We start from the raw sequence: 11,172 nt of genomic DNA, 5'->3' as shown, positions 1-11,172 counted from the left end.
TCACAAATCTTGGTGAAAATTGGAGGGTGAGCTCGAGCAAGGGGAAGAACAGAGGAGAGAGTGGAGAAAACGGAGCAATGAGCTAGGGCTAGACGAAGGGGTTTATATAGGAAACTCTTTAGTCCCGCTTTGTATAATGAACCGGGACTAAAGGTCCACATATAGCCATGGTTTGTGATACAAACTGGGACTAAAGGTGCTAGTGGGGCCCCAGCCTGACAGAACACCGCCACCACCCCTTTAGTCCCGGTTTGTTTGACACAAACCGGGACTATAGGTCCAAATAAAACCTGGACTAATGATGCCCATGCCCACTGACGGCTCCTAGCCGTTGGAACCGGGACTAATGGTCATATTAGTCCCGTTTCAAAACCAAACCGGGACTAAAGGGTCAAACAAAAGACATGTTTTCTACTAGTGGGTGCAGAGAGAACGCAGGCGTCGGATGAGTCAGTGCTGCAGCTGGGGTCACAAGAGTTGCCTGAAGTTGCCCAATTGGCGTTGAGACCACGTGAGTTTAAGTTGCTAGCGGGGCATTCAACACCGGAACCTCAAGTCCAGCTTTGGCTCAGGAAGAGTCGCCAAGTTCTTGAGACAATGTAGCAGTCGACCTGCGAGGCGCCTGCCCCGACGATGTCCTACGAGCGCGTTCGTGTGGGGTGCCCAGGGCCACACCTTCACCCCCGCACCCTGATGTGGCTCCTCGTCATCTTCCAAGTGGATGACGTCTGCAGCTACCAATCGACAACGTTAACTTATTCAATCGGCAAATCGTCTCCAAAAAACAGGGCATGGTGAAGATTCGTTATACCTCATTGAGAGGTGGTCGTGTCAGCAGGTCCACTTCCATGTGCTCCTCTTCATCTCGCGGAGGCGACTTCACCAAGGTAGCAGCTCTCACAAACAAAATCCAGTTGTTCAGCAAAGACATGAAGTTCCACAACAGCAGAAGAAGGAAAATGAACACTCACGTTTAGGCGACGGGCACGGCGATCTTCATGGGGGGCAGAGCCTTCCGAGGTTTTGGTGCAACACACCTGGACTATTTTGCAGCCTTTTCGGTCGACTCTGATGTTGCGTCCAGGTCACGCTTCGACTTCTTGGTGCTTGATGCCCAGTTTCTGCTTGGGACAACCTATGGGTCTTGGCGCGGCTTGTATCTATGCTCGGTGCACGGAGGAGACTGAACCTCTTCCTCACTCTCCTTTGAGTCGTCGTCACTGCCTTCACTGTCCTAGGCGTAATCAATGTTTACGCTGCCGTCAGCGCTCTCTTCTCCATCATCAGACTGTTCTCCGTTTGGCGCGAACGAATACATGTTCATTAACTCCTCCAAGATACAAACAGTAAAGTCAGTCGGCTGAAGACCCAATCACTCGACGTAATATGAAAGCATTTGACAAAGATATAACTCACTGACGTCAGTCGTGCTTCCCCGGCAATGGCACCAGGAAAGTGTTGATCCTGCAATCTCTAGTGTTAGCTAGATGAATGCTTATGACAACGAACCTTCTCCTGCAACGGCACCAGAAGAATGCTGCTAGCACTCCGCGATAATGAAACTGGAAGAATGTTGTTGATGGCCCACCAGCGTGTGGGTTCGCAGCAGTTTTCGAGGGTAGAGTATTCGACCCAATTTGTAGATCGCCTGAAGGAGGTGAGAGAATACTCTCGAGTATTAGCAGCTGAATTTGTCGGATTCAACCACACCTGAAAGATTAGTATCTGCAAGCACAGTAGTAACAGCAAAGTAGTATGATAACAACGGTGTCAGAAACGATCTGTTGACGACAGACTATTCCTAACAATTGTATCAATGGCACCTTCGTCGCCGCGTTGACGGAAGTTGTCAGTTCCCGTCAACGTTCGGTGAATCAACAGTGTAGCAGGTAGCAGCAGTGTAACGAGCAATAGAAGTGGCAAGGAACAGCAGTAGTGACAACAGTAGCAAGTAGCAACAGTAGCACGCTACAGTAGTAGCAACAGTAGCAGCAGCAGCAGAGCAAAACAAGTAACAGCAGTAGCAGCAGCAGAGCAAGACAAGTAACAGCAGTAGCAACAGTAGTAGCAACAGTAGTAGCAGCAGCAGAGCAAGACAAGTAACAGCAGTAGAAACAGTAGTAGTAGCAGCAGAGCAAGACAAGTAACAGCAGTAGGACAAACTCGTAGGCAATGGGTCGGTGATTTGTTTGGATGATATTCAGCATGCAACAGCTATAACACGGAGAGATATGTGGCTAGCTCCCGTTCGTCAATGTGATGTAGGCATGCATTCCGTGTGTCGTCATACGTGCTTAGGGAAAATAACTTGCATGACATCTATTGTCCATCCCTCCCGTGGCAGCGGGGTCCAAAAGGAAACTACGGGATATTAAGGTTCTCCTTTCAATAAAGAACCGGACCAACGCATTAGCACTTGGTGAACACATGAACTCCTCAAACTATGATCATCACCAGGAGTGGTTCCGGTTATTGTCGCTCCGGGGTTTCCGGATCATAACACATAGTAGGTAACTACAACTTGCAAGATCGGATCTAAAACACACATATATTGGTGACAACATAATAATTTCAGATCTGAAATCATGGCATTCGGGCCCTAGTGACAAGCATTAAGCATGGCAAAGTAGTAGCAACATCAATCTCAGAACATAATGGATACTAGGGATCAATCCCCATCAAAACTAACTCGATTACATGATAGATATCATCCTACTCATCACCGCCCAGCGAGCCTACGAATAGATTACTCACGAACGATGAAGAGCTTCATGGAATTGGAGAGGGAAGAAGGTTGATGATGACGATGGCGATGATTTCCCCTCTCCGGAGCCCAAGACGGACTCCAGATCTGCCCTCCAGATGAAGAACAGGTGGTGGCGGCGCCTCCGTATCGTAAACGCGATGAAAACTTCTCTTTTTATTTTTTCTGGGACGAAAGGCAACTTATAGAGCTGGAGTTGGGGGCGGCAGGTGCCTGTGGGCCCCACAATCCTGCCCACCGCCACCAGGGGGTGGTGGCGGAGCAGGGGCTTGTGGCCCACTGGCCCACCCCCTGAGGTGGAACTTGGCGCAGATATTTTTGATATTTTCCAAAAATGCTCCCCGTAAATTTTCCGGACGTTTGGAGAACTTTGATTTCTGCACAAAAATAACACCGAGGCAATTCTGCTGAAAACAGCGCCAGTCCTGGTTAGTTCGATTCAAATCATGCAAATTATAGTCCAAAACAAGGGCAAAAGAGTTTGGAAAAGTAGATACGTTGGAGACGTATCACTCACCAGGTTCGGCGGCGGGTTCACGGGAGAAAAGGGCAGGATTCGCTTGGCTCCGAGACGGTTGTCACAGGCTCGAGAGATGCTTCTGAGCCACTGTGCAACAGTATCCTTAGAGACTTCCTATGGATGTGTCCGAGTGGTGTCTTCGGTGCCCGAATAGTGCCACATAGTGTGGTCCCTCGCTTGAAGGGGATGGATTCGCCGACTGAGAAACGCCTCTAGTAGGTCCATACCAGTCACTCCGCCACAGATCAAATTTACTACTGCATTCACTAAAATCCCTACATGGACTTTCTCTTCCTATGTCATGTGCAATGTTCTCGGAGTAGTGGGTCGCTCCAATGTGAAGGGGGGAAGGCCAGTCGACATATTGGGAGATGCAATATCCTTCCAGTAAAACCAAGTCGAATGCCAGCCCCGGACAGATTCAGGAAAGGTCATCGATGGAAACACACTCTTACTCCCCATTTGGAGTCCCAGGCCACCGCATAGCTGGGTGACGTGGGTCTTACTATCACTGGGATTGGCCTTTTTGACTGATTGATACCGGATAGTGAAGATGTGTTTGAATAAGGCCCAATGAGGGGAACATCCCAAGAAGCATTCACACAGTGTTATGGACGCAGGGAGATACGCAATGGAATTTGGAGGGAAATGGTGAAGTTGTGCGCCGAAGAAATTCAAGAACCCACGGAAGAATGGATGGGGAGGCACAGAAAAACCTCGCTCGACGTGGACGAGGAGGAGGACTCACTCACCTTCATGCGACTCTAGCTCGATCTCTCCCTCCAACAGCCTCCACGATCCGTCGGCTATCAGCCCGTCGGCGATAAGGTTCTAGACGTCCTCCGCCATGACGGTCGACCGAAGGAAATCCCCTTGGATCCACCCCGGCGGTGCCGTGGATCGGGCGCCAGACGACTTCTTCGCCTTGGCTCCCTTCATCATCGCGGCGGCGGTCGTCGAGGCGGAGTTGAGCGGCGTGCGTGAAGCGGAGGAGGCGGAGGAAAAGAGGGGAATGGAGGAGGAGCACTGTACCAGCCCTTACACCGTCTCGTCTTATAGCTGCCCGAGTGGGTCGCACAGCTGTGGGCCTGCCGGATCTCTGTGTATCCCGATTACAAAGGAAGCGCAGTACGTGGCGTTAAAGACGGCGCGAAAATCGAAGCGTCATGCCCCCACTTGCCCCAGTCGTTGCGTCATCATCGCGCAGCGCGTGCTTACCTAATTTTCGAATCTCGTAAATCCGGGCGTGACAAAGCAACCCATCGCATCAATAGACCCTGTTGACCACTTGAACCTGATTCCACGCTCAAGTTCACTCAGGCGCATTTCAAGACAAAATCGATCAGGGTGAATGACAAAGACTCCAATCGACGCATACTTCTGTGAAGCCCTAAAATGCATTCGGAATTTGTGTGTCTTATCAGAATCTGCATCGACCCTTTTTCACTCAAACCCCGACCCATTCGGGGGCTAATGATGGGGATATGTACCTAGGGTAGAATCTTAGGCCTGACCTACATGCCCTACCCAAGGAGACTACATTCGTGAACTTAAAGATTGCAAGGAAGACTCTGACTGAAACCACCAAGGCGCATGAGTCACTCGACAGAGCATCCACTCGGAGGTTCCTCCCTCTATTCGGCAGTTGCCTTTCACTCGGAAGAACCAAAAGTCAGTCGACCGCAGAAGATGAGAAGCCACTCCACGGAGGCCAACGGTCAGGCATTCGACTGACTACCATAATTAGCATTTATTACATACATTATCAGTAACGTTCACCTTTATTACCATGATCAAACCCTTGGTTGTCGGGTATTCATGAGGGGTAGCGCACTCTATATAATCCACCCCTCCCCTCTGGCACAAGAGTTCGCACCCCTTGTAACTCACACATTCCACACGATAGAAGCTCCCGAGCACTGAGACGTAGGGTTGTTACCTCCATGAGAGGGGCCTGAACTCATACATTCGTGTGTACAATCTCGCCGTAGGTAGGACTCTGCCCTCCCCTTACGTACCCCTAACCTCTAATGTCAGGCTCGTTCCCACGATAGGCGGCTATCACATAGGAGGGCATGAATGCCATCAATGAAATGCCTAGCTACAAGGCACCGGGCCGCATGGATTCACTAGAATGTTTTTGAAGAAATGTTGGGACATCATAAAAGGGGACATCATGAGGGTCATCCATCTCTTCGACTCCCTCCACACATCAAACCTCGATTAGCTCAATTCCATCAACATGGTCCTATTGCCCAAGAAGGAAGGGGCGGAGGGTGTCTATGACTACCGACCAATTAGCTTAATCCATGCCATCGCTAAGATTATTGCGAAAGTCCTCTCCGTTTGTCTTAGCTCGCGCATGAACGACCTTGTTTCTAATGCCAGAGCGCCTTTATCAAGGGGAGAAGTATCCACGATAATTTCATGTATGTCCGGAATTATGCGAGAAGGTTGCACACGTGAAAAACACCAGCGCTATTATTCAAGTTGGACATCTAGAAAGCGTTCAACTCAGTCAAGTGGGAGTTCATTCTTGAGCTGCTCCAAAGAAAGGGGTTTCTGAGCAAGGTCCGGAATTGGATCGTTACGCTCCTCTACACTTTCTCTTTGCGGATCCTCTTGAACGGGGTGCCTGGGCCGCCGATCAAGCATGGTCGGGGCCTCTGTCAGGGCGACCCGCTATCGCCTCTCCTTTTTGTGCTTGCAATTGACATTATGCATCAGATCCTGGAGCTCGCAATGAGGAACGACCGCTTTCACAAGATTCGTGGCAGGAGGGCCATGGTGAGAACATCCCTTTATGCGGACGATGCGACCATGTTTATGGCTCTTATCAAAGGAGATACCAACAACCTGGCGGCCATTCTGAAGGGATTTGGGGAGGTGACCGGTCTGTGCACCAACTTCCAAAAGAGCTAAGTTGTGCCCATTCGCTGCTGACATGTCCGCTTGGGCCACGTCCTATAGAGTTTGCGTGCGACTAGGACCTCTTTCCCGATGAGATACCTTGGCCTTCCGCTGTCTATCTGGCGTCTCAAGAGGGTGGATCTTCAATACTTGAGGACAAGGTCGCGAGTAAGTTGGTTACATGGGAGGGATAAAACATTATTGTTATTGGCCGCACGGCACTTGTCAGGTCCGTGACCACCTCCCAGGTGATATACTTCATCACACCGCTGGTCGTCCCTGCTGGCACGCTGCAAAACGTCAACAAGCTTCAACAGGCATTCCTTTGGTCCGGTACGGACAAGACCATCGGGGCTAAGTGTAAGGTCAACTGGGAGATGGTTTGTCGACCGACTCGATACTGAGGCCTTGGGGTGCTGAAGACTGATAAATTTGGTGCTGAAGACTGATAAATTTGCTCGGGCTGTGAGACTGCGTTGGCCTTGGTTCGAGTGGAAGGAACCAAGCAAGATGTGGGTGGGCACAGAAAACCCATGCGATGAGGCTGATCTTGACTTCTTCTATGCGTCCACCACCATCATTATGGGAGTGGGGCCCGAACGGCTTTCTGAGACTCTCCATGTTTATTAGGGCGCAAGCCCAAGGAGATTGCGCCACTCATCTCTGAAGCATCCTCGAGGAAAATTTGGATGGTGCGGGAGGCTATTAATGACAATGCTTGGATCTTAAAAATAAGGCCTGACATTGTGGTTTCCGCCGACCACGTAAGGGAATTCTTTACCCTTTGGATGCTTCTGCATGACATCAATCTCGACGAGCACAGTGAGGATGATATCATTTGAAAGCACACGACTAATGGGCAATACTCGGCCTCCTCAGCTTATAAGGCGCAATTCTTAGCCATAGTTTACTCTCACATGGAGCAAATGGTGTGGAAGGCGTGGGCGCGTCAAGTTCTTTGTTTGGCTTATCATTCAAGACCGGATCTGGACGAGGATCAATTGGAGAAGCGCGGGTGGCGAAATTACGGTCTTTACCCGCTGTGTGGGAGGGAGCAAGAAACAGGGGCTCGCCTCTTCTTCAAGTGTGGCTTCACCAAAAGACTTTGAAGGCTAGTCATTGACAAGCTCACCAAAAGACTTTGGAGGCTAGTCATTGACAAGCTGGCCTCGACCCTATGGACCTTCGTCAAGGATTGATGGGTGAACATGTCCGGCGTCGGTATCCCCAATAAAAAGGCAATGACCTCTCTAAGAATGTTGGTTTCATGAACCATCTGGAATGAGAGTTACGCACGCATCTTTCGTCATAAGAGCGCGCCGCCACCAATCCTTTTCAACAACATGATTGACGAGGCAAGGCTATGGGTCACGGCAGGCAGGAGCTAGGAGGCTAGGGAAAGTTTTAGTATGTGATTAGTTGCCATGCAGTGTGTAACGTGGGCTGTAAACGGATAAATTCTATTCCCTTTTTAATCAATTGATGAGGCAAATTTTTTGCTTCCGTTTCTAAAAAAAAGGTGACATAATCAAGAGAATCTGGCTACTCCGTAACGGAGGTTCCAAGGGCAGCAGAATCTGGAAACCCAGACGTACAAATGTGAATCAACAAACCATGTACGGTGAGGCCAGAAGGGACACAGAAATGTGAATCAATAAACCATATACGATGAGGCCAGAAGGGATCTGATGGTTGAAACCAAAATCATACATATCTCATACGTTGGAGAAATTACACTAGAATGGATAACAATGAAGAACAAATCTATAGTTCGTACCTGATACTAACCACAGGCTTAGCAGCATCTTCTTTTTTGAACCGGGTGCATAGCAGAAAATTAGCAGATTCTGTTACAGGAGACCGGACAGGAAACCAACTGTGCACGCTCGTCATTGAAACGTGTGCTATGGGGCAAAAATCTAACAGCACTACATGGTTCCGCTTAGCAACATCTAAAATAGTTTTTTTTTCTTAATATTCTCGCCTAGGTTGCCTCGCTTCTGCTACTGTAACACGGATCTGTCTTCCATCCATGTCCTGTAGAACAGGAAAAAGAAACTCATTTAGCACCATGCTGAAAGAACAATAATGAAGGGTCACAGGTGTAAGCAACCAGCTAAATGAGTGAAAACTCACAGTGCCATCAAGATTAGATACTGCTTTCTGAACTTCATCACTGGTACCATATGTGACAAAACCAAATCCCCTTGACCTCCCACTCTCCCTGTCATAGATGACTCTAGCCCCCAAGACACTCCCTTGCTCATTGAACAAGTTTGCAAGAGCTGAGTCATCGACATTCCAAGAAAGATTACCCACATAGACCCTATTGTCCCCACCACTGGGCCCACGTGAGGATTGCTGCCTGAATCCGCCTGACTGCTCTCTAAATCCTCTTGGTGAGGATTGATCCTTGGGTGGCGGCGGCCCTGAATTCACCTTCAAAGCTCTCCCATCGAGTACCTGATTTTAGTGAGGAGGTCAGCCAATTACTCAAGCATACAACGACACATCCTAGTAGTGGAATTATTGTACAGTTAGGTCGAGCAACAAAAGCTAAGCTAACTAACAATTTTATCTATAACTCTGAACTGTATTGCTCAGGAAGAAACAAGAGGTTGGAACTGCAAGACGAAGGAGGAACAAAACAAGCTCAACACAATCAGTACATATGTAGAAAAAAACATAATGAAAGTAGCTTACAAACAATAAAGGATGCTACTGATCATCGCCATGGTAAGCTATTGCCTCACCAACTAGCTAATCAGACACGAGCCCTCCTTGGGCGGGAGAGCAAGAGTAGTAGCAGGTTAGAAAAGATGCTTTTAAAGGGAATAAATGGGTGCTCACATAGCCATTGAGCCGCTCAACTGCCTCCTCGACCTCTTCGACAGTAGACATAGTGACAAACCCAAATCCACGGCTTCGTCCAGTCAATTTGTCATAGATGACCTGTGACAATAAAGCAAAGCAGCTTAGCATGCTACAATTTGAGTTTGGGCTATAGGTCCGTCGTGTCTGATTCCACATGCGCGATAATCAATCAGGACAGAGTGGAACTCCAAAAATGGGTAACCCAAGTGTTAATTTGGTCTTTTTGGCAAGACTTAGCTTATTGACCAATTTATTAGCACATTCTTAGATATCATCAGCGCGTGAGGAAACTCCAATATTTTCGTTCAATAAACATGCACGTGTCGCACGTCCAATATAGTCTATAGGTAGTATATACTAGAAGGGCTTTGGTGCGCCGTTGAATTTGTTGGGATTCTCAAAAAAAATCACTCTATTTCAAAATATATGGTGCATTACTTTTTTTAGAAGTCAAACATCTTTATATCTGATCAACTTTGTAAATAAATATATAAAAGTTCATAATATAAAACCGATGTTATTAGATTCATCAGGAAATGAATTTTCATATTTTTTGTTTAATATTGTGGAAGTCGATATTTTTGGCTTTGAACTCGGTCAAAATTACAGAAATTTGACATTCCAAAAAACTAATAATCCTTATATTTTGAAATTGATGGAGTATTTAGTTTGGCCGATGGGTGAGATGGTGGAGTGTGTTTTATGTTTATTTCTAACGCAGTTATGTAGGGATATTTTTCATCGTTGGTTGCGTGTAGGCTACAATATCACATGGTGGCGCTTTTTTCGTAGTGACAGGAGTCTGCGAGGGGTTAATATATTTTTATAGATCAATTGCTGCTGATTGATTTGAAATATTGTTGGCCCGATCAAAATTGTAAACCAAATTCAAAATTGAATACCTCAATCGAATGAAAGAGCTTTAAAATTAGGAAACAAAGAGAATTAAAATAAATTAATGGGAGAGCTCCTTGAGAAATTGTTGACCTGTTAAAAATCGGGTGACCCAATTTTAAATTGAAGCCTCAATTAATTATGAAGATTTAAAAATTAGGAAGCATGGTATATTGTATAATAAAATAACCGAAAGAGATTGTTGACCTGATCAAAATTGGATGGCCAAATTCTAATTGGAGACCTCAATTGATTGTGAGGCCTCCAATCCTAGGTGGTTTAGTGATATATACTATATATATTCAGAAAATGCCTAAAATTACCTCAGTTACACGCATTATTCCCCGTGAGCCAAATGTAAGCACAAAATTAGTTACCTAAGCGGATAAATCTACTGACACCAAACGACCAAACTATTTCTAATTTCACACACACGGGCCCTCAACTTCCCTCAAGTAGGAACATATCGTAGATATGAATCATTTCAGTGCCCAAATGTAACGAGGCAACCAATGTATATAGTACCTCGACCATCTCGACGGAGCCAGCCTGCTCGAATAGGCCGGCCAGCTGGGCGCTGTCGACGCTGAAGGGGAGGTTGCCAACGAACACCCTTAGGTCCTCCGAGAACTCCTCCGCGACCTCCGTCTCGACATCCGACGACACGGCCACGGCCACGGCCAAGGGAGCGAGCGGGTGCCTCCAGCCAGCGGAGGCGAGGGCACGGTGCTGCGGTATCTTCGAGGGAAACAATGCGGAGGGGACCGGCTTAAATGAGGAGGAGGGGAGGGAGAGGAACTGGGGGGAGAGGGAGATGGAGAAGAGCGTGGCCGTCATGGGGAGGATTGGGTTGATCGGGGTGTTTCGGGGATAAGGTTAGGGTCGGGAGAGAATGCAGCTGCGTGAGGAGAGAACGACGAGTCAGGAGGGTTTTATATGGGTGCTTTGATTAGAGAACTCTGTCCTAAAAAAGGGGAACGAGTATGTCGTCTGTCCCAAAATAAGTATAGTTTTGTTTAATATTATATTTGTACTAATTTAATGTTAAATTTACGTCATTTATTTTGAAATGAAGGAAGTAATTTAGGATAACTACATATGAATGTATATAGATATACTTTAGAGGGTAGATTCATTCATTTTGCTTCGTATATATGTTAGGGATCGGCTTATACTGTCTCAAGGTAGCTGTACAATGGTGGAGGTTCAT

General features: G+C 47.4%; 1 protein-coding gene across 1 annotated transcript; it reads right to left on the bottom strand.

Annotated features, from left to right (window-relative positions):
• Positions 1-7,841: 7,841 nt before the first annotated feature.
• Positions 7,842-10,875, bottom strand: LOC123448659 (RNA-binding protein CP29B, chloroplastic-like). Its single transcript, XM_045125622.1, has 4 exons — positions 10,488-10,875; positions 9,045-9,146; positions 8,331-8,657; positions 7,842-8,231 (listed from the first exon to the last, which is right to left on the bottom strand). The coding sequence occupies exons 1-4, from the start codon at positions 10,797-10,799 to the stop codon at positions 8,166-8,168; spliced, it is 807 nt and encodes a 268-aa protein (XP_044981557.1). The 5' UTR covers positions 10,800-10,875; the 3' UTR covers positions 7,842-8,165.
• Between the last annotated feature and the right edge of the window lie 297 nt (positions 10,876-11,172).

Source organism: Hordeum vulgare, chromosome 4H (assembly GCF_904849725.1).
Source record: "Hordeum vulgare subsp. vulgare chromosome 4H, MorexV3_pseudomolecules_assembly, whole genome shotgun sequence".
NCBI lineage: Eukaryota > Viridiplantae > Streptophyta > Magnoliopsida > Poales > Poaceae > Hordeum > Hordeum vulgare.
The sequence above is the reverse complement of the archived record's forward strand: the minus strand, read 5'-3'. Positions and strand labels throughout refer to the sequence as shown.